The 22456-nt window shown below is 33.7% G+C and overlaps 5 protein-coding genes across 7 annotated transcripts in view; 4 read left to right on the forward strand and 1 right to left on the reverse strand.

The window, feature by feature from the left end:
• The first annotated feature begins 91 nt into the window (after window positions 1-91).
• LOC111001482 lies at window positions 92-1572 on the forward strand. The gene is made up of 4 exons (XM_022271401.2): window positions 92-313; window positions 444-512; window positions 585-713; window positions 931-1572. The coding sequence occupies exons 1-4, from the start codon at window positions 280-282 to the stop codon at window positions 1389-1391; spliced, it is 693 nt and encodes a 230-aa protein (XP_022127093.1). The 5' UTR covers window positions 92-279; the 3' UTR covers window positions 1392-1572.
• Window positions 1573-1686: 114 nt separating this feature from the next.
• Window positions 1687-22456, reverse strand: part of LOC111001488 (catenin alpha) — a 33812-nt gene continuing 13042 nt past the window's right edge. For 2 of the 3 annotated variants that reach the window (XM_022271409.2, XM_045633084.1), the window contains exons 16-24: window positions 9873-10024; window positions 8810-8882; window positions 7512-7579; window positions 6980-7161; window positions 6367-6472; window positions 6024-6158; window positions 5567-5683; window positions 4489-4655; window positions 1687-4021 (exon numbers count right to left, since the gene is read on the reverse strand). In XM_022271409.2, the coding sequence (XP_022127101.1) occupies window positions 4491-4655; window positions 5567-5683; window positions 6024-6158; window positions 6367-6472; window positions 6980-7161; window positions 7512-7579; window positions 8810-8882; window positions 9873-10024 (998 nt within the window). In that variant the 3' untranslated portion in view covers window positions 1687-4021; window positions 4489-4490. Of the gene's footprint in view, window positions 4022-4488; window positions 4656-5566; window positions 5684-6023; window positions 6159-6366; window positions 6473-6979; window positions 7162-7511; window positions 7580-8809; window positions 8883-9594; window positions 9665-9872; window positions 10025-22456 lie in introns of all 3 variants that reach the window. The other variant, XM_022271410.2, reaches the window with a different exon arrangement.
• Window positions 12014-14330, forward strand: LOC111001490 (bile salt-activated lipase). The gene is made up of 4 exons (XM_022271413.2): window positions 12014-12213; window positions 12415-12808; window positions 12878-13724; window positions 13895-14330. The coding sequence occupies exons 1-4, from the start codon at window positions 12037-12039 to the stop codon at window positions 14085-14087; spliced, it is 1611 nt and encodes a 536-aa protein (XP_022127105.2). The 5' UTR covers window positions 12014-12036; the 3' UTR covers window positions 14088-14330.
• LOC111001489 (juvenile hormone esterase) lies at window positions 15265-17727 on the forward strand. The gene is made up of 3 exons (XM_022271411.2): window positions 15265-15666; window positions 15874-17111; window positions 17395-17727. Exons 1-3 carry the CDS (start codon window positions 15496-15498, stop codon window positions 17627-17629), a joined length of 1644 nt encoding a protein of 547 aa, XP_022127103.2. The 5' UTR covers window positions 15265-15495; the 3' UTR covers window positions 17630-17727.
• On the forward strand, window positions 18325-21597 carry LOC111001491 (pyrethroid hydrolase Ces2a). Its single transcript, XM_022271414.2, has 3 exons — window positions 18325-18523; window positions 19062-20302; window positions 20654-21597. Exons 1-3 carry the CDS (start codon window positions 18350-18352, stop codon window positions 20817-20819), a joined length of 1581 nt encoding a protein of 526 aa, XP_022127106.2. The 5' UTR covers window positions 18325-18349; the 3' UTR covers window positions 20820-21597.

Consider the following 22456-nt stretch of genomic DNA (forward strand, 5'->3'; position numbering starts at 1 on the left):
TAGTGAGAAACATAGATTAAATATTTTACCTTATGTATTAAATATACAAAATTTACTTGTCCGTTGTCAGACGTCTTCGTTATATTGAAATTGGCGGCAAATAGAAATACAAGTATATTTTTTTTTCAATTTGTATTGCAAATTGTTATTCGTATTTCATTTACTTTGTAGTTAGAGTTCTATTGTTTTTGCACATGTAACAATAGTTCTGAAGTTCCGTAATTTCGTAGTTCTTAAGTCTTAGTAATAGCATTTGATAAGGATAACACTGATAGAATTATGGCGAGAACTAAGGCATCTGTAGGTGCAAAGGGTAAGCACTTCAAGAAATCTTAATTTATAAGCATTAACTAATATTCTAAAAATATTTTATATTCATCTGCTAAAAGGTATTATAAATTCAAACACATTTCTTTATGTAATTTGACTTTAATTGTCTTCAGTGTCTATGGGTAAAAGCAGTAAGGCAAGATGTAGCGCTGCTCCACCACCAAGTAACAGCAGTTCATCAGGTTATTATATTTTTATTTTATTACTATGCAGTGGTCCATGTTTACTTAGCCTTTAATCATTCATTCTTACAGGTGAAAGGACTTCTCGGAGCTATTCTGGTGGTAATCCTGTCTGTCCTCGAGAGATCCCTAAGTGGCAGAAGCCAATAACAACATTTATTTTCACCAAGCAAAAAAAAATAACTGAAGATTCTGATGCTGGTAACTATATTATTTTACATCATTTATTAGTCCTATTATTTTAATTACTTTATCTGTATATGTATTTTTCTAATTATTCCTCCACATTGCAATATTGGTACTTGTCTGTTTAGAATAAGATTAATACTAATAAGAATAATATTATTTTAAAATAAGTATTTGTTTTTGTACTCTGATGATTAATTATATTTTTATCAAAAAAATGAAATATTTATAGCAGGCAGCTCAAAACCAAAACTAAAACGCCAGATCATATATTCAGATGAAGAAAGTGATTCAGATACCAAAAATAATAATGGTGATATGAATAATGAACTTGATAAAAGTGACAATACTAATGAAACAGAAAATGTGGAAAGCCAAGGCAAAGAGAATGAAATGACTAAAAATGTAGATGATAAATGTGAACTTGCTGAGAGTCAAATATATGGAGGAGAAAGTCAGGACTATGACTTATTAGAATCACCACCAAAGAACAGGGAACTAGATGAATCTATAGTATTAGAACCTCTGACTGGTGAAAGTAGTCATAAGTTAGAGGAATATTACCCAAAAACAGCAAAAAAGTCTAAAGGAGTCAGTAAAATTATTGATAAAGAAAATTTTAATAATAAAGTTAAACGTAACTTGGATGATGCTTATGAAGAGTCACCAAATAAGAAGATGAGAATAGAATGAGGCACTTAAAAATTTTAAAAAGGGAGGGATAGTGCTTTTTCAAGGACATGTTACTCCTGAGATTTAATGGCTGTTTATATCTGATTTAAGAGTTCAATTATAAATTTAAATCTTTTATTTTGTTACCTCGAATTAGCTAGTAAGTGAATATTAAGTTTCTGAATAAATTTCTTCTAATTCACAAAAGTTGTATGAATTTTTTAAGAAAACTGAGTTGTTTTAATAATAAACATGTATTAGACAGACAGTATAAATATACTTGAAGGATTGTAAGTTGACTAGAAAAAGAAAAAAGGAAATTTTTGGATACACTTTATTTTCCACACTACAATGGTTACAAAATCTTAATTATTGTGAGTTAATAGGCCAATACTTAAATTATAAATTAATAATATACTAAAATTCACAATATTGGCCTATAATTTAATGGAGAATATTTACTGAAAATTCTGCTGTTTCAAGTTTCGTGAAATAATTGGTGTTGGGATAATAATGTCTAATTTATTTTTATTGAAACTGTATATCACCAGCAACATTTGATTATTATAAATTTCACATTACCTTTAAAACACAATAGTGATCTTATATTTATATTATTATTTCTTTAAAACATTTTTGTAATAAATATTAATTTATATTGAAATACATAGTATGTGAAAGCAAGTCATTAATGTTTTATCATTACAGCTGTTGAGAGCTTACTGCTCATAGATTCTCAGTCAAACATATTCTACGTTTTTCAGTTTTAATGTATATTTATGTTATGTGTGAAGCAAACAATTAACATTTTACTATCTTTTATTACTGTATTACTTTAATATAGGATTTAAAACCACATTTTGTTTGGTGAAATTTCAAACAGCTTTGGTCATCCATCCCTAAGTCAGTTTTTACTTTTATTTAATGATTTATTACAAAAAATGTTGCATAATACTATCAAACAGTCTAATACTTGTCATTATTCTTAAAATCTAAGTATAATTTGAGTCTTAAAAATTATAATAGAAAATTGTACCGTTGCAAATATCGTTAGATTGTCAATTGTCATTCTTCACTGTTAACGTTGAGATAAAGTCCTTTGCCTTTCTCATTAGGGATAAATAAAAATCATCATCATGTTAACATTGTTGCCATTTTCATTCAACAATATGAATCTTTACGACCTTTGCAACTTTACCTTACAAAGCGATGCTACATAAAAAATTTGGCTCATTATTGTTCCGATTATTTCTTATAGAATATCGTCAAGTTACAGCTTCTATAAAACTTTTTTGATCGGTTTAAATTTAACTTCTACGGGGCCTCAACAAGAAGAGGTAAATCACGAAAATATGAAATTCTCAAAGCCGTAGAGAATTAATTTTGCTTTCTAGAATACAATTCATTAGTTTCAAGTTACGCTATTTAAATCCGATACAAAAGTTTTATTGAAGCTCATCTTAAAACCTATGATTAGCAAGATTAAAAATCACAATACATATTTAGAAAAATCTATATTTTTCCAAATCGGCCACGGGATCATGGGGGTTTCTAATGAGACCCTTCAAATAATTAATAAATACTTGTAATAAAATAAATCTTAAAAAAACCGTTTTACTCAATTATAACGTGTATTCATAGTTATTCAAATGGAATTTAGAAGTGGTAATTTCTAACTGGCATGGTCACAGATTGTCACAACCAAATGATCAAAAACTGTCTTCCAAATTTGGGTTACACGCGTGGGTAAGTGTTCCAGACGATGCGAGCTTTAAATACTACAACATCTGAAAGTGAAGTACTACCTAATATATATAAATACGGTTGGAATGGCATTTCGGGTTTTTTATTAGCATGCTTCCAATAATTAAATGTTAAGGCTTACTAACTAACCATTGGCCTTTTTCAACTAAAATCAAAACTTGGAATTTGGTACGAAACAATATTGTGATCGGAATGGATATTGGTAGTTCCGTTATGCATTTGTGTGTTATGTTTTCTTATGTATATATTTCGAAGCATACAAATATTAAGCTAGGTTAATTAAAATAAAATTAATCGTTTCTTACGCTGGCAATGGGTGTGTTAAACTACCAAATGTAGTTCTCAAAGTACCCTCGGTACAAACGTCAACATCACTTGTCGAAATGAAAATGTCAGTTGCGGATACAATGTCAGTTGTCAAATTGCTAATGCCAGTTTGGAACCGTATTCACGTGGCATCGATACACTAATGTTATTTCAATGATGGTATCGTTTAGTTTCGAATGCGCCCACAGAGTGCTGTTCAAGTTTTTGCATATTGTCTGTACTAAGAGTACAGTCCCTGATTCTTGAATATGTATATACTATTCTAATATTATACTATTTTGAAAACCATTTAATTCAATAAATAAACAAACTTAAATTATTTACCGACTCGATTCTATTCAATTTTATTAATAAGACGAAATTAGAAATTAGACCTAATACAAAAAATAGAGAAATATTTGACCAATAAAATCTTCTAAGAATTTAGTGAAAACAATACTGAAAAGTTATTATAATTATTGAGCTACCATAATTATTGAAATGGACAATATTGATTGTCTAGATTGAGTAGATACTTGAAGTATTATTAAATTAGTTCTAATTAATAAATATCCTGTGACCTGAAACAAAAAAAAAACTTATAATAAATAAATCTATTAATAATTACGCTTTTCGATGTCTGCTTTAATTAAGCACCTAACATTCGTAAATAAAATTAAAAAATCCCCTCCCCCTTAAAAAAATTCCGGCACATCCAATTATCTATCCAATATACAATAACAGCTGCGTGATGTCATCCACCACAAAAAAGTACAGACAACAAAAATTTAATAATATTCATTTATTTTTTTTGAATGTAGGTTAACAATCGGTAATCTTCTTTTCGTGTGAGGTGTTGCCACCTCTGATGAAAAAGTTTATATTTTATAAATTTAGGGTTATATTATAGGTATTTAATTATAAATATTTCCCACTACAATGATAACAAAACTAAACAACAAAAATAAAAAGCACAAAAACACGTGGTAGATGTACTCAATACGCGTAAGTGCTGGCTGACCTTGCGCTCTGAATGGACCGAACTTACGTTCAAACATTGTCAGCGGGGCTCTGAAACTCGGCAAGAGCATGGATGGGACTGGGCTGTTTCTTCTGACTTCCGCGACGGACCTTCGCCCGCACCTCTTCGGGTTTCTCTGGTCTGATCAACGGCTTCTTCTCAGGCGCTTTCATACGCCACACCACGATCGGGGACTAATCATACAATCAAATTATTAAATGGAAAACTCGACGTGTCAGAGGGCAGACATTTTTGCATTTGGTCCTTCGAAACGGAGTATCAGAATTTTAAAAATCAGACGCAGAAATATGACTGACCTATGACCTCTATTAAGTGTTTTATCTTTATTTGTAGAAATAGAACATAAACAGTAAATATACTAGACAGATAGAATAAATATTAAAAAGCGTGCAGCAGATTGTAACAAAACCCCTGCACTTTCAAACATTACTCTCATATAATCAATTTTTATAATTTTTATCACATTTTTACAGGACTTTTGTTACACGCTAAAGAAAATGCAATACAAATATGTACTACCAAAATGAATTAAACAACTAATCAATGCATTGTCTGTGCTTCATTCATATGCTCCACATAAATCTTAGGAAGGTCGATTAACTGTTAAAAAAAAGCATTAATACAAGTATAATTAAAAAAATATGTTACTGTATATTTTGTGAAAGTAGAAGATCTGTTTGTTTTAATAATATACTAAACAAATATTAATTGTGTATAGGAAGTGCCTCGTACACTAGCACTTACATAGTTGGTCTGTCCAGCGAGCAAGCGGGATACAAATGTAATTAGCATTTAGCCGTAAGCCAAGCTGTTTACTATATATACATACCATTATTTAATTAGTAATTTTAAAATTCTGTGTTTGGTCAGACTATACACACACGTACCTATCAATTCGTAAGATTTTTTAAAAACATATTTAAATAGTTTTCTGTTTATTGAATTAACTTAAAATTGATGATTGTAAACAAAATAATGTTAAATTTATCAATGTCAAGTAAATTTAATTTGTTAATTAAAGCATTATATTAAATAACACGTGACCCATCCGCAGCCTGACCGCGCCGACCGTGTCTTAACTTACAGCAATAGTTCCCTGTCGAGTGTACTTCGTGGAGGCGACGTACGACGCTTTGACGGTCAGCACAACAGCGTTCATCAAGTTCTTGGCCGCTTGGATCAGGGAGGTGGCGCTGTCCAACTGAAAGAAAGAACGATTTCAACAAAGTAATCGATTGCAAACCAATTTAAAAAAATCCCTCCTCTCTCAAGGAATCCGAGGCCAAGTCAGGGAATCTCTTTGTCATCGGACTCCCTCATACGTTGTCGACCTCATTGTGAGGATTCATCAATTGATTGGTGCCTTTTTTGCAATTTAAGCATAATTTCAGCTGTGAATAGGGATCTGTATAGTGAAGTCCTGATTCTGACAAAAATATTTCAGATATGTTTTCTAGCTCGAACCTAGAAACCTAGAATATGTTGCCGGTTCAGTTCCGGCTCGAAGGACCACTCCTCGATATGAAATTTTCAAAACTCACCCCACTGACAATGAGCTCTCCGGATATATTCTGTACGTCCGCCTTGACTTTGCTCGTGATTTGAATCTGGTGGCAGTAAAGGGCTATGCGCTGCAGATACGCCAACAGATCCTGCTTGGTCGACGACTCTGGGCACTGAAATGTACATATTTCAATTAATATGAACGGAAATCTATATCATATATATATATGTCACAACTCGACGTCAACATTCCAATCATCTCTTCTAATTACTTTTTTTTGTTTAAAACTTTTGGTTACAAGTATAGACGGATATAGACGAAAGCACAGAAGGAAAGTTAACCACAGCCTCGCAAACAACTATCCTAATATTTTAAATAACCTGTTCGGCGATCTCCCTCGTCAGTTTATCAAGTTTAGTCCCAGCCTCTGAGATCTTTTTGGCCGCGTTGATGACGTCCATGGTTGTCTTCAGAGGACCACGGCCTCTGCAAAGAGTTAACATAAAATAGTTTATTAAACATTTAGATAGCAAATAACAATATATTGGTCACAGATTACGGCGTAATTATAAGTGGACTAAGAGACTCAGCGTGCGACTCTCATCTCTGAGGTCGTAGGTTCAGTCCCCGGCTGTGGACTTTGTCTATTTAACAATCTCTTGAACAGTGAAGAAAAACATCGTGAGTGCCTTATACCGAAAAATTAGACGGCGTGTGTCAGACACAGAAGGCTGAATCACCTACGCGATTATTATATTGACAAATGAACATGACAACTGAGGCCCAGACCTAATAAGGTTCGCAACAACCTTACACACTCTGTTTTTTTACTGTTTTTTTTTAAAGAGAACTCAATCTACCCTGTCATATCAAGTTTACAAATATCTGCATACTAGATGGAAATTCGGTTTCATTGTCTTGTTAAAATTGGCACTGAATGAGGTAATAATGTGAAATGGTTTTAAGTGGTAGCCCTGCCGGTGTAATATATACCTTGTAAAATCAGTCATCTCCAGCATGATCATGCACATATGCTTGGCTAGCATGATGATGTCGTTGCCCGCGTCGTCCCACTTGGCAACTTCGTTGTCGAAGGTCATCTTCTCACGACGGAACAACTCCACTTGCTGGAGGATCTTGCGTTTGTCTTCTTCCGTCATCTTTCGCATTGCTTCCTGAAATTATAAATAATGCTTCCTGAACAAATTCCTCATACCAAGTAATTAGATGTATCGTTTTGTATGTGATGTATATGTTATCGCATTGGTATCGCTGTATTGTTAGGTTATTTTGAAAATATTGTTTTTCAAAAATTTGTGTCTCTTTTGATTTCGACCTAACGAAAAGACAAAAAATCTGTCACTATTATCTTCTGCTGCCAGCAGAAGAGAACCGTCACATAGTGCTTAACTAATGAAACACAGACATCAGCCCCATTTCAGATAAACACATCTGGCAAAATCCTACAACCATTTTGACCTGGAAGCATTCTCTGATGAATTTGTTTTAGCGATAGACAACTCACCCTCGCATTGGTGATGCCACTGATGTCAGGGTATTCATCCACGCCATGTTCGCCGGTGTGTGCACTCGCTGAAATATACATACAAATTTAAATACATGAGCATACAGTCGTTTTATTTTGTTCGCCCTTTAAATAACAATACAGTGCAAACTCCACGTAACGTTATTCGATTTAACGACGAACTCCATAAAGAACCTTTCTCTCCGTCGAAATCAATTGACTTTGATTGGTTAAGCTTGTCGTGTCCATACAATGATGAACTCTGCACTCTACTTTTTCCTCCTACTTATTAGTATAACAAAGAAATTTAGGATTCAGTGAGAAATACTGAGGATTAAGAACATGAAGAAGATGAGACGGATGCACTGGAGCTTTCGCCGATCTTTGAAAACAACAATTTACTTACAAACAATACTAATTACGTGTAAATTTTTTTCACACATTTTATATACTTCTCTTTCAATTAATAAGTACTTCCTATATCACCAAGATGCCTCAATAATACACTTTTTCTTTTGATAATTCTGATTTTTTTCCCACCCTCTAGCAACAACTGTCTACTACGTTATAAACTGCAAAATCCCTTTTGTGTCGTTATATAGAGTTTACACTGTATATATAAAATTAAATCACTCGCTCTAAATGAATATGTGATAAAAAATAGTTCACAGGAACAGAATATCGTCTTTTAGAGGGTGTAAGTTTCTGTTAAAAACCAATACTAATAAGTCATCAGTTAGGCTAGAACGTAATAATAAATTGTCTTGTCATTGTGCAGAGATAATTTATATAAAATATCCTTTGAAACGACCGATTATTTTTAAATTGATAGTAGTAGAATATGTTTATTGGTTTCGCATTAAAATCTATTTATCCCTAATTTAAATAGAGATCGAAATGAGAACTGCAACAATCTTTAAATGCCAACACAATTATTCAGATGGGTCACAGAATGCTGATAATCTACTTGCATGAAAATGATTGATAAAATAGAACTAATCCATGATGTTTCAATTAATAAGACCGATTTCGTTTTTATGAATAAAATATTTGTGGCTCACAATTTATTTCCTTTTTAACCTATAGTCGACAAGATTAAAAAATATTTATTTTTAATAAAATGGCTTAAACAAGCTTGGCCAGTAAGTTTACGACTTCAATATAAATTTATAAAAGGTTTTTCTGTCTTAATTAATTAATTTAAATTTTAAAATCGATATTAAAGTTATGTAGTAAACATACTGGACTAAAAGCAAAGTATTTCAAGAAATGTCTGCCCCGTAGCATAGAATACTCACATCGGCTCCTTGTCTCCATGGTCATGTCTTCCACGGGTTCGAACTCCGTGTCCGTATCGAGGTCGTCGCTTGTCTAAACACACATGCAAACACATACACTTACATGCAGAGCGTGCAATGATTTTTGAATGTAATTCAATGAATTTATAAGCCTATTTAATTTAAACAAAATAAAATATGCGAAATAATTACTATATTTCGTATTTACTTCCATTAAACAAAAAATCATGATTATAAAATGAATCAGTGTCTAATTATCTAATCAGATGTTATGTATCCAAATATTATAATAATAGCCCATAAAATAATGAAAAAGAAAAATTCAAAAACCAATAGCACTCTCGCCAACATAAATATAAACACAAAAACAAATAAAACAAAACAATGACCCAAAAAACGAATATCAATTTCGTTTATGGAAGATTTGTCCTTTCGATTAATTGCCAACTTAAAGAAAAGATGCAGACATGATCACCTATAACTTAACGGCATCTCCAACTACTAAAGGCAGTCTAAGGACGAAGAGTCTCACTTAGTTAACTTCAGAGCCTACCAATATTATGAAGATTCTATAGGCTGGCTTTTCTTGATTTGAATCATCGTAATAGATTATTAATGCAAGCAAATCTTAAACAACTTTAATCAGCCCTTTTGACGAAGTGAGTGTCCTCATTTCTCCTGAATTCAACCAACATGCAGCTAGAAAATACAACCAGAAGCATAAACATGACAAGGACAAAATAACACCATCAGTTACAACAGACAGAGATCACTATATTTCTCACATTTACTGCGTGTCTCGAGAGTGTACTGCTCGTCTAACTCTACGTCATCAGGGTCTAAATCTTCTTCCTCCTATAAATCGGTTTAAATATTTTATTGGTTACATTCAAAACATTGCAAAAGATGAAAATTGCTACCGGATCTTTTCCATTTTGTGATTTTCTCTTCCTTTCTATTTCAAGTAGATTTTGTTACCTTTGAGGAATTTAACCTGTATCTTGATTTTAAATCTCTTTTGTTGGTCTACCATTTCAGCCATTTTAAACTTCACCCAACTTACCCGGTTCATGAGTACAGCGCGCCTTATCTCCCTCACAGCGTCATACACAAGTCGAGAAGCGTCAATGAAGTCGTTTTCGTCCAGACCTGCTCCTCCACCGCTGCCGAGAGCCGAAACTGCTGCATCGACACGCACAGCGAATTTCGACATTACTGAAACGTTTTTATATTGTTAAACGATAATATACTATTCAAATGATGTGATGTATTCATTAGCTTAACTTATTTGAGTCATTATTTCAATTAATAATTTATTTTATTTATACTACTCGAAAACAGACACGCGAACAAGATGATGAAATCTATCCTTAATAATCTCTCTCTCTGATGCGTAAAGCCATAGAAATATGTCTCTGTGGTATTTGTTATGACTTAGTTTACTAAAAATAGTCACAAACTTAATATGTATAATTTAGACTCAAAAACACTATTTTAAGAATGAGTTTTATAAATATTTGTTAGTATTAATCGAATAAATTATGCATTAGACAAATGTCAAGGATTGGGCGAGCAAGGCCAGGTCAAAAGTTAATACAAACCATTAATAAAAAATGTAAACAATGACCATGGACTATGGTTAATATGGTTTTACCATAATATGGTATTTATTAACCAGCAGTGTTAGCCTAATGGCTTCAGCGTGCGACTCTCATACCTGTCGTCGTAGGTTCGATCCTCGGCTGTGCACCAATGGACTTTCTTTCTATGTGCGCATTTAACATTTGCTCAAACGTTGAAGGAAAACATTGTGAGGAAACCGACATGTCTTAGACCAAAGAAGTCGACGACGTGTGTCAGGCACTGGTGGCTGGTCACCTACTTAGCTATTAGATTTAAAAATAATCATGCAACAGATTCAGAAATCTGAGGCCAAAACCTAAAGAGGTTGTAGCGCCACTGATTTATTTTTATTATTAACCACTAAACTGCGAATGTCGATTATTTGTTTAATAAGTACAAGTAAGTTATTTTGTGTTAGTGAGTTCATCCAAATCCTTTCCTATTGGAGTTATCTGTTTTTACTGAACACTTCTTTACAAATCTCAGTACAAATGTATATAAATAATATGCACATCACAATGGATTATGGAAGGCACTATCCGGGAAAAAAGTGGGCTGATTTGATAGACAGCAGAATAAGACTAGTAGACTATTGTCAATAGAGACGAATGGGTTTTAGGAGGCCATAACCCAAGTGCGGTCCATATTAAGGGACAAATATTTAGCTAATAGCAAAATTTGTAATGGATATTCAAGATATGGAAATAACAAGGCTTAATCTTATTAAGATGGGCGCCGGTCGATCAAAAAGGTGCTGTATTCAAGTTATTCTAGTATTTTTTGCTAGATTTTCCGATTTTCTATAGAAATAAAATTTCAGTTCAGCACAATAACTACATGGCAAACTTCGTACTTATAAAAGTAGACTATTATAAAAACCAAATCCATAATCGAGATGTCACTGCATTTTTATCGACTTCAAGGTCAGCGTCGTCCTCGATTGTGGATTGCGAAATTTATCGACATCGAGATTAATAACTCAACTTCACAAATGATGAAATTTTTGCGTGCGCTTTATTGTGTATGAAGATGTACTTTATTCTTCAAAAGCTACTTTAATTTATGAATGAAACAGCATGCCTTAGGATCACGAAGCAAAATTTAAGATAACTATAATAATAATAATCTTTATTTATTTTCTAAGTGTCTGAAGTTTTGTATGAACTGAAAGGTTTTTGGCATTCTCTACTACTCTACGGTAAAATTTATGTTATGGTCTATAATTGATACATTGAAACTTATATTGAAAACATGTTTTATATAATACATAAAGAAGTAAACAATCAAACATCACCATGAATTGTTATTTCATGGCATGAAACAACTGCCATTTTACGCGCGCAAAACATCAAATAAACATTTAAATCTTTTAAGCGTTTTTGCAAGCTTTTGCATCCATACTCCACTTCTACTATTGGGAAAAGCATGATATAGAGAGATAGATTTACAGATGAATATCCTCTATATATTGAAAAACTCGACAACTTTATATTTTGGTATGGGTATTTTACTAAATTTATCATGTTAGTTGTAACCACTTTATCTCGTTATCCCATATATCTAAACCACTTGAGATATTATTTTTTCTCGTGCCATATGCCATCATGTTGTCAAGGTGGATGTTTCTGCTCTGGGCGAGCAGCGCTCTTTGTGAGTTGCGTTTGGACCCCCTGGTGGACACCAAGCAGGGTTTGATCAAGGGTTTGAGGGCTCATGATGGAGACTATTCCATGTTTCTTGGAATACCGTATGGGAGGGTGGATAAGGAAAATCCTTTTGGGGTAAGTAACACTTCAAGTTAAGATATTTAATATTTTTATTATTAATATTTATTTATCAGTAACTACGATAGGTTCGTCAAATATTTATATATGATAACGTCAGTTTTTGACAGCTTAAACGCACATTTCAAAGCGGTATTTGTGTGTGTATAGTTTTTGATATGATTTAATTTACCTATTAAAAACTTCTCTACGTTTTAGGAGTCCAAACCTTACCCAAAATTCGAAACTGCCTTCGAAGCGTATGATGACTCGGCAATATGCCCTCAAGTTGAGGAATTCAACAATACAATCGTTGGTAACTTGGACTGCCTACATTTGAACGTGTACGTGCCACACAGTGCTACATCAAGGAACAAGCTACCAGTGCTGGTTTGGATTTATGGTGGCGGATTTAGAATAGGATTTGCTGGTCGATACCTATATGGCCCAAAATATTTGGTCAGGCACGATGTCATTTTAGTCACGTTAAACTACAGGCTAGGACCGTATGGGTTTATGTGCTTGGACCTACCGGAGGTACCTGGGAACCAGGGATTAAAAGACCAAGCATTAGCTCTGAAATGGGTGAAGGAGAATATCGAGGAGTTTGGCGGTGAGAAATAAGATTATAATTTAACTTACAAATAACCATTGCACATCTACTAACAACTTATTATTACAGGTAACAGCAACAAGATAACGATTTTCGGAGAAAGCGCTGGTGCTGCAGCAGTTGAATTCCACCTCCTATCCAACCAAGAACAGCTATACGACCAAGCAATCTTGCACAGCGGCTCAGTTTTCGGCTCATGGGTTCTTACAGAATCTGACAATACCGTCCCTTCAAAACTAGCCAAGCAATTAGGCTTTGAAACAAACAATGTTTATGAAGCTTTAGATTTTCTTAAAACCGTTGATGAGAAATTGGTAATTGCAGCAAGCACTGAACTATCCCTCTTTCAACATCCGTGTGTAGAAAAGGAATTCGAAAATGTTGATCGCTTTATACACACACATCCAATAAACATTGACGTTGTAGCTAAAGCAAAAGGCATGCCCATTTTAACAGGATTCAACAGTCAAGAGGAATTAATGGCATATGCTACATTACCAGACAAAGATTATGAAAAATTGAATCCTTTTGATGATATTTTATCATTAGTTTTTGATATGGAGCAATTGAAAGGATTAGATCTAGTGCGTCATTTTTATATAGGAGATGATAAAATTACTTCAGATGTTAAGTGGGATTTGATCAACTTCAATTCTGATATTCGTTTTAACTATGGAATAAGAAGAAGTCTAGAGCGGTTCCTCACAAATGGTGCTAATGTCTACAACTATTTGTTTTCGTACGACGGTGGTAGAAATTTTGTTAAGAGAAGATTTAATGTGACAGAGGGTGAGGCAGCCCATGCTGATGAATTGGGGTATTTATTCGATGTAAGCTTTTTTGATACCATGAGCGAAGATGATCAATTGGTGATCGACAGAATGACAACGATGTGGACGAATTTTGTTAAGTACGGGTAAGTTTTCAAGCTTGTTTTAAATCAATGGATACCAACCGGTTGTCAAAATATACTATATTTATCATACATTTTATATAAACACTTTCTAAAATAACGAAATTTAAAGAAATTTACAGCAATAAATTTCATCGACAGTAATTTTTAATAGATTTTCCAAAATATTTCAGAAACCCTACACCAGAGGTGACTGATCTTTTGTCTGTCTCATGGCCTGCAGTCACTAAGGATTCCCACAACTACCTCAATATAAACACAGAACTGACAACTGGGAATAGACCCTTTACAGACAGAATGTCATTTTGGGAGCTCTTTTATACATTTAATGAAAAGGCAATTAAGGGATATGTTGACAAAGTGTAGGACTACAAGATTTACAGACGCAAAAATCTAAAAATATATTTTATATAAAACTGTCACTGAGCTTCAAGTAAAGTGTTATTTTCAATAAAAATATTTAATCATGTAGGTACTTTTTTTCAGCATTCGTGGTCAGTATGATTGAACGCATAATATGTAAAATAATGAAAAAAATCCGTTAAAGACGTTTTATATTAATATGTTTGCAATAAGTAAATAATAAAGACTTTAATCTATGCCAAAATACTTATGTCTATTGCTTAATTAAAATCTTCCCGCTATCCGTAGGATACTGTCTTCCATGTATAGTAGTATATACGTATAGCAATACTTTAAAAACTGATCAGTACTTTTGTTATTACCATTATTTCCATTTATATCAGAACATCCGAAATTACAAGGCTAATTAATAGGCTAATAAATTCCTAATAATTAGCCTTGTATTTTGTCAGCTGTTATTAATACCTAGCCTGTTACAAATGATTTCTTTTATAAGAGTAATGTAATATTATTGAAATGTATACCTACATATTTATTAGTCTCAATAAATAAAAAAATATTCTATACAAAATTAGTAGTTTGTGCCTTGTGGTCAGAATCCTGCTGGAATGTCCACGGTATATTTTTATGTGGTTTCACAACATGATCTGTATCTTGTAAAATTTGGCTGAGTTTTTCAAGCATTTTTCACTCCTTGATAAGATACGCCCCGCCAAACCATCACTGACGCAGGATGACGTTGTACCACTTGATTAGCTTCTTTAGAACTGTCAGCGTACACTTTATTTATTACGTAGAGTTTTTTGCTTCCTTAAGGGGTTTTGACGCATTACAGCATAACATTCAATGTATATTTGTTTTAGATAATTAGAATCATTAAATTTATATTTCTTTTTTTTACGTTCATAAGTGTAAATTACGTTACCTATATGAATAAATGATTTTTGATTTGATTTGACATGCCGTAGTTCGAACAGCACGCGGCCGCCCCAATTTTTTTTAATTTTCGACAAACGAAGTGTTGTTGTATCTGTTGATGGTACGATATACCAACCAACAAACGGCTGAACCAAGCTTTTGAAGTGTCTGGATATGGGCGACGGCTCCATACCCACTTTGTGCAAGGCTATTTTCTTTAACATCTCATTCCATATTGTAATTTGATAATGAGCACAAAAAATGTTTTAAATAAGCCAACTGTTTAAACAGCCATATTTACCTTGAAATCATTATTTACTAATTTATTGGTTACATTAATTTTATTGAGCTCAGTCGTATTTTCTTATCATTGTGGTCATAACTCAACAAGTGTGAAAATTATAAAGAAAATAGTGAATTTAAAATACATTTATATTCAAAACTAACAAGTGCTGTATGAATTATTAACGAGTCCTTCAAAAGTCGTCAAAATATGTCATTTACGATCACACTGGTGCTGCTTCTAATCCAAAGGGTGTGCTCCGATTCTCCAATAATAGAGACGCCGTGGGGCCGAATTCGAGGGATGCCCGCTGATGATGGAGACTACAACATGTTTTTGGGTATACCTTATGCTCGTGTAGATCCAGATAATCCATTCGGGGTAAGCTTACTTTAATTTTGATGAAGGATTCTGCTGAACTACTGTTTCTTTTTTACAATAAATAGGCCAGCCTCAAGCCCAAAATGTGACATGGACACATAGAGAAGTCCATCACAAAGCCAGTTCCTTGTGAGAAGGTTACGGAAACACACGGAAACGCTAGGATATTTACGGAAGTATTTATTCAATTAAAATAATTCTTTACAGGCCGCAAAGCCGGTTCCAAAATTCACTGGAATCTTCGAAGCAAACAACGGCACCACGATCTGCCCTCAAAGGGAAGAAGATTCAAACGAGATACGGGGAACACTGGATTGTCTAGTATTACACATTTATGTGCCCGAAATAGCAAAAAACAAGCTGCCCGTTCTCGTTTTCATTCACGGAGGGTTTCATGACTTTGGTGAGGGGGGACCAGAAACATACGGTCCAAAGTATTTAGTTCGCCACGGTATAATAGTGGTATCAATAAATTATCGGCTGGGTCCATATGGTTTTATGTGCTTGGACATACCTGAGGTGTCCGGCAACCAGGGTTTCAAGGATCAGACAATGGCATTGCGATGGATCAGAGAAAATATAGAATTATTTGGAGGCGACTCAAACAAAATAACGCTTTACGGCCAAAGCTCTGGGGCCGTCTCTGTTGAATTTCATTTACTATCGGAAAACGAGAAATTATATAATCAAGCGATAGTGCAGAGTGGAGGAACTTATGTTTCGAAAACAACTAAGAGTACAAATAATACTTTACCACTACTGCTGGCATCAGATTTGGGTTTTAAGACATATGACGTACATAAAGCACTTGCGTATTTAAAAGGCATTGAAGTAGAACGAGTTATTGAGTCTGCGACGAAGTTTAAAATACAAAGCAGTGCATGTATCGAAAAAAAGTTCAATGGCGTTGAAGGTTTTCTCTACGTAGATCCGATCACAATTAAAACATTACCCAAAACGAAGAACCTCCCATTATTAGTCGGCATCACTAATGCAGAACGTTTGCTTATCGTCTTCAAACGTCTTACTAAAAACCCATTGGGCTACGATCCCTTTAGAGATTTGGAAAGTTATGTGCCGCAACACAAAATGAGTCAAGCGTATGACATCGTGCGTAGATTTTACATTGGTGATGCCCCTATATCGACAGAGGTTTTGCAAGAATTGATTGATTTTGATTCGGATTTCAAATACGCCTATCCATCAGAGCAGAGTGTAATAAGATTTTTGAAGAGTGGAGCGAAATTATACCATTTTATGTTTAGCTATTCTGGAGGTAGAAATCAATTGAAGGTTCGAGACAATATCACAATAGGTGGAGCAGCGCATTCCGACGATGTAGGATATATCTTTAAGACTAAACGATTGCGGGGAAAGGGAAGTGATGTTGATTTTTTGGTTCTGGATAGGATGACCAAAATGTGGGCTAACTTTGTCAAGTATGGGTTAGTAAACACCTAATTAAATTTACTAATAACATATACTGTAGTACTAATTACAGAGAGAACATATAATGGCAACGTGATGTAATACAATTGAAGATGTCTAGTTTGTTGAAGGAAATAACTAATTAGATTTACTGAGACTATTTCAAAAACCTTTTTTGTAACTTTTTATTTAAATAGATATAAATACTAGGGCCTTTTATTGTTTTCAAATTACCTTTTCATTATGTTCCATTATTTTATTTATTTTTACCGTCCGTTTTACCACATACTTTGTTCACAGTAACCCAACGCCAGAGATCACCGAGCTCCTGCCGATCGCGTGGCCGGTAGCGACCACGCAACAACTAAACTACTTAAATATAGATCAAGAATTATCCCTAGGGATGAGACCATTCCACAATCGATTCGCATTCTGGGACCTTTTCTATTTACATTATGTAAATAGTGCTAGGGTCTTTAATAATATTAATTTAATATTGCTATTCGTTTTAGGTGTTTTGCACTGTATTGTCTAATATTCTAAAGCCTAAATTCAATTAATTTAGGTTTTAGAATATTATATCGTCTTTACATGCCAAAATAAATAATGTTTATTATTATTAAATAGATACCACAGTATTTTACTTGCTTTGCTTTCTTAAAAAAAATAAGATCGCGCTTATACGAAAATCAGTGCAAAAATAAAATTTAAACATGATTGCGTTTCATTAAAATTTCATTATCTCATTAAATCTTACAGGGAATATATATAAATAGGAAAATAGGGACTTAGGAAAAATCAGAAGTTTTATTGTAGTAAGCATACAGGAGTTATGATTCGCGCTAAGTCTCGTTTCTGAACTCTTAAAAAATTATATTACATATAACACATTTATACTAGCGTTTATTAAATTTAAAATGTATTTTCAAAGATGTAATTATTTTTATTTATTTATTAACACTTCGTTGCATTACAAAAAAGGTAAAAAATAATATATTTAACATAATTTAGTGAAAAGCAACTGGCGGCCTTATCGCTTTAGAGCGATTTCTTCCAGACAACCACTGGAGTACCAACGGAGTACCGTTTATTTAAAATTAGGAAGAGATGTTAGATGGCAAGTGTTAAATTATTTGTATGACATAATGATAAAAGGATTTATATGGTTATGTCGGAATTATCATATGACAATCAGATAAAGATATGCCAATAAATAGACAAACAAATCAATTCTGGTTCAGTCACAAAAATAATCATGAAACTAGCATGGTGTTTGATGATCCTGGGATCAGTCCAGGGCCAGTTACGATTGGACCCATTGGTGGATACCAATCAGGGTTTGATCAAGGGTTTGAAAGCTGATGACGGAGACTACTCTATGTTTCTTGGAATACCGTTTGCACGGGTTGATGAGGAGAATCCTTTTGGAGTGAGTTATAAGTATATTATTATTGTTTTGTTTTAATTAAAACCAAAAACAAAAATATCATTGTGACAAAATTTATTGACGCTAGTCACAAACTAGGGAGCCTGCTTTGTGGGTTGACTAGATTACAATTATTATAAGTACAGGCATGTTTAAAAACATTTATTTTAAGAAAATGTATGACATTAAGTATGCGTGAATGTATGTGTTAGTGAAATAGTAAATTTATAAAGTTTTGTTTTAATTTACAGTTGTATTTTAATTGTTCATTATTATTTCTTTTTAAAATCATCGTAATAAGTAAATGAACTAAAATAAAATATGTATACAAAAAAAATAAGAGCATCTTTCGCACACTGAATAAAGAAGAACATATGATTGATATATACGTCTTTTATCTTAAGTGGTTTGTCAAAATTTATCTTTTTATTTTATCAAAATTTGAAGGTTTCGAATGTTGCTTTAATAATTTTAGATAATTCTTTATATATATATAGAAGGTAACTTTTAATAGTCGAATGCTGATCACGATTTTTTACAGGCCGCTGAACCATATCCAAAATTTGAACAAATCTTCGAAGCATATGACGATTATCGCATTTGTCCACAAATCCAATCCTCTGAGGTAACAGGAACTCTAGACTGTCTACGCCTTAACGTTTTTGTACCAAACGAAGCCAGCACCCGCAACAAGTTACCAGTACTAGTATGGATCCACGGTGGAGGTTTCACAGAAGGCTCAGGCACAAGAACAACCAGCGGTCCGAAATTTCTAATCAGACATGATGTAATCGTTGTAACTATTAACTACCGGCTCGGACCGTACGGTTTTATGTGTCTGGATGATCCAGAAGTCCAAGGAAACCAGGGACTCAAAGACCAAACCTTAGCGCTCAGGTGGATAAAGGAGAACATAGAGTACTTCGGTGGTGATGCCAACAAAATCACTGCTTACGGCGAGAGTGCTGGCTCCATCTCTGTGGAATCCCATATAGCTTCAAAGAATGAAAATCTCTTCAACCAGGCAATTTTATCCAGTGGTTCTATATATGGACGGGGGCTTTTAAGCGAGATTGATAATAGCACACCTTTAAAAATTTCCAAACAATTGGGTTACGAAACTGATGACGCTAAACTCGCATTAGAATTCCTTAAACGGACCGACGTTAAACTAGTTATAGCAGCAGCAGACGAGATAGGAATAAGACTGGGTGTATGCGTGGAAAACGAATCGGAAGGAGCATTCTTGACAGAACATCCTTCAAGAATATCAACGCTACCCAAAGCGAGAAACATGGCAATACTGAGCGGGTACAATGCCTATGAGACTCTTGGCATGTACTACAACCAACCAGCGGAGTACTTCAGCAATACAGATTCCTTCAAGGATTATTTAGATCAGTTCGATCTAGATCACGATAAATATAATGCCGCATATAAAGCAATACGTCGATTCTACATCGGCGACTATCCTATAAGCATAAACATGAAATGGCAAATAATCAAATTTACATCTGACGTTACCTTCAACCACCCTACAGTGAAAAGTATCAAACGTTTCCATGAAAGTGGTGTGAAGAATCAATACTTTTATATATTTGCGTACACAGGTGAACGGAATATACTGAACGTAAAAGAAAATATCAAAACATGGGGAGCTGCTCATGCAGACGAATTAGGCTACATTTTTGATTTGGATATTCTTGATAAGGATGTCAATGAAAAAGATCAAGTTATTTTGGACAGGATGACCAGTTATTGGACTAATTTCGTTAAATATGGGTGAGTATATCTTTAGTTATATAAATCACTGAATAAATTCAAACCTGTCGTTAAATATAAATCAATCAATAAAGCCTTTAAGAATTTGACGATTATTTAAATGTTCCTTCCATAGGATTGATTTGCTCTTGTTTAAACTCCATGAAAAAGCTATTTTGAGTTTGAGTGAGTGAAGTATCACTTATAGTTTATTTTGCCTCGTTAACTCTACTTATAATAACTTTTTAATCAACATTAAACTGATCTAGATGTGGCTAATCAAACCCTACCTCTAAACTGTACTTCACTGGATCAGTAACTTTAAAATAGCTGTTAAATATTAGTTATTCATTAAAAAAAAACCTTTTACAGAAATCCAACACCAAAAGAAACAGAACTCCTACCAATAGTATGGCCTACGGTGACAGAAGATTCGCTTAACTACTTACACATCAACAGAAATGAGTACACAGGCGCGGCACCAAATAACAAAAGACACGTATTTTGGGAAGTCATCGAAGAGTTGTATTTTAAATAACCTAATGTTAGATTTTCAGTAAATTTTATTTTTAGATATAATAACAATATATTATTTACTCTAACTGCTGAAACTGATCGTGATTGATAACTCAGAAGGCAAAAGATCGATTGGCCGTTTAAAAACCAGATGAACAAGAGAGAGAGGACAGAAACCGGTGGGAATTGTCCGCTGCAGATGATGATTTCTTCTCAGATTCCTGGTTGACCGACTGAAGAGAGAGAGAGAACAATTGACATGCGCTTAGTATCTCCCATATGCCAAAAACGTATTGAATTTTACGACTTCAAAAATGAATTCAACTTGACTTGTAGAATTAGAGTTGGATAAAATTTTACGTATGTCTTCCTTAGAATCTTAGACAATGATTTGGTCAAAGTACCGAGTCATTGTTCAGAGGCGTGGCTTAAAGTAGCCAGCCACCTTTCAAAAGATGGAGAGGCACTGTTCTGGATCTCTTTAAGCGTCAAACCCACGTGCTTTGGGTTAATCAATAAGTTATGGATAAAATCACACAGTTCTCGGAAGTTATCGAGTTGATTGATTAATTATAATTAGGTCAGAAGATTTTGAAGAAATACTTACATATAGTACTATTATTTAGATAAATTTTATATTATAGTTTAACTGATATTTGAAATAAATATTTATTCTCTAAATTACTTTTAATGACGTGCGGTGCGTTATGGTTACGCTTAATTTTGTCCAAAATCCAAAGGATCAATGAAGTGTTGTTATCACAATTAAACAATAGGCCAGTGTCACAAATATGTGTGTACAGAATATACTGACATTTAAATACAATGTAATATTTAAGTTGGTACGACCGTATTGATAATAAAAAAGTTTTATTACAAAAAGTCGTGATTCATTTTAAAGGGAACTATTTTCGATATATGTCGATGAGAGCAAACCAATTCAACTTAGCATCCTTCAAAAAAATACCACACCAATTTTTAAAAGGCCGACAACGCATTTTTGAGGAAAATGGCAATGTGAATGTCTATGGGCGGCGGTATCACTTAATATAAGGGCCTGCGCGTTAGATAAAAAAAACTGTATATAATGAAAGTCGTAATCTCGTTTTACTCAGTTTAATACATTTTGGAAATTCACAAACCATTATTGTGGTAAGAGATTCTGTGGCAACTTCAACAAAAGAATTATTTCTCTCGAACCTTCCGTTGGACTTTATTGTAACATTTAAGTTTCTGGCGATTTTAGTGGTTATGGAGCCATTGCACTTAATTTCCCCAGCATTAAAAAAAAGTTTCTTAAAACTAATAAACATCCCATACTATTACTATTCGAGAGACTGTCTGCTGTTATTACTGCAGATCTTTTTAATGGACATTCATTGTAAAGGTGGTGTGACTCATACATAAAAAATACGACACAATTAATCGACAGTATTACATAGACTTCAGTGATCGTGTCATATTTTTTGTTTGTCTGTTTGTATCAAGTGTTTGTTCTGTCGTGGTCCAAAAAAATGTATTTAATAAAATAGAGTATATAAATCGCTACTCGCGTCGCCTACGACCGTGCTTTTTTAACATTTAAAGATGAGCCAAGCGATTGCGCAAGCGCATCTCAGGGCGCGTGTCATGAGGTTACTAGTTTTTGTTACCATACGC

The sequence above is a fragment of the Pieris rapae genome, chromosome 22 (assembly GCF_905147795.1).
Source record: "Pieris rapae chromosome 22, ilPieRapa1.1, whole genome shotgun sequence".
Taxonomy (NCBI): domain Eukaryota; kingdom Metazoa; phylum Arthropoda; class Insecta; order Lepidoptera; family Pieridae; genus Pieris; species Pieris rapae.

Coding starts and splice junctions, on each gene's coding strand:
- LOC111001482 (XM_022271401.2), top strand. CDS start 280: ATGGCGAGAACTAAGGCATCTGTAGGTGCAAAGG. Junction 314..443: donor GGCATCTGTAGGTGCAAAGG/GTAAGCACTTCA, acceptor AATTGTCTTCAG/TGTCTATGGGTAAAAGCAGT. Junction 714..930: donor AACTGAAGATTCTGATGCTG/GTAACTATATTA, acceptor AAATATTTATAG/CAGGCAGCTCAAAACCAAAA.
- LOC111001490 (XM_022271413.2), top strand. CDS start 12,037: ATGTTGTCAAGGTGGATGTTTCTGCTCTGGGCGAGCAGCGCTCTTTGT. Junction 12,809..12,877: donor GAATATCGAGGAGTTTGGCG/GTGAGAAATAAG, acceptor TTATTATTACAG/GTAACAGCAACAAGATAACG. Junction 13,725..13,894: donor ACGAATTTTGTTAAGTACGG/GTAAGTTTTCAA, acceptor AAAATATTTCAG/AAACCCTACACCAGAGGTGA.
- LOC111001489 (XM_022271411.2), top strand. CDS start 15,496: ATGTCATTTACGATCACACTGGTGCTGCTTCTAATCCAAAGGGTGTGC. Junction 15,667..15,873: donor ATCCAGATAATCCATTCGGG/GTAAGCTTACTT, acceptor AATTCTTTACAG/GCCGCAAAGCCGGTTCCAAA. Junction 17,112..17,394: donor GCTAACTTTGTCAAGTATGG/GTTAGTAAACAC, acceptor CTTTGTTCACAG/TAACCCAACGCCAGAGATCA.
- LOC111001491 (XM_022271414.2), top strand. CDS start 18,350: ATGAAACTAGCATGGTGTTTGATGATCCTGGGATCAGTCCAGGGCCAG. Junction 18,524..19,061: donor ATGAGGAGAATCCTTTTGGA/GTGAGTTATAAG, acceptor GATTTTTTACAG/GCCGCTGAACCATATCCAAA. Junction 20,303..20,653: donor ACTAATTTCGTTAAATATGG/GTGAGTATATCT, acceptor AACCTTTTACAG/AAATCCAACACCAAAAGAAA.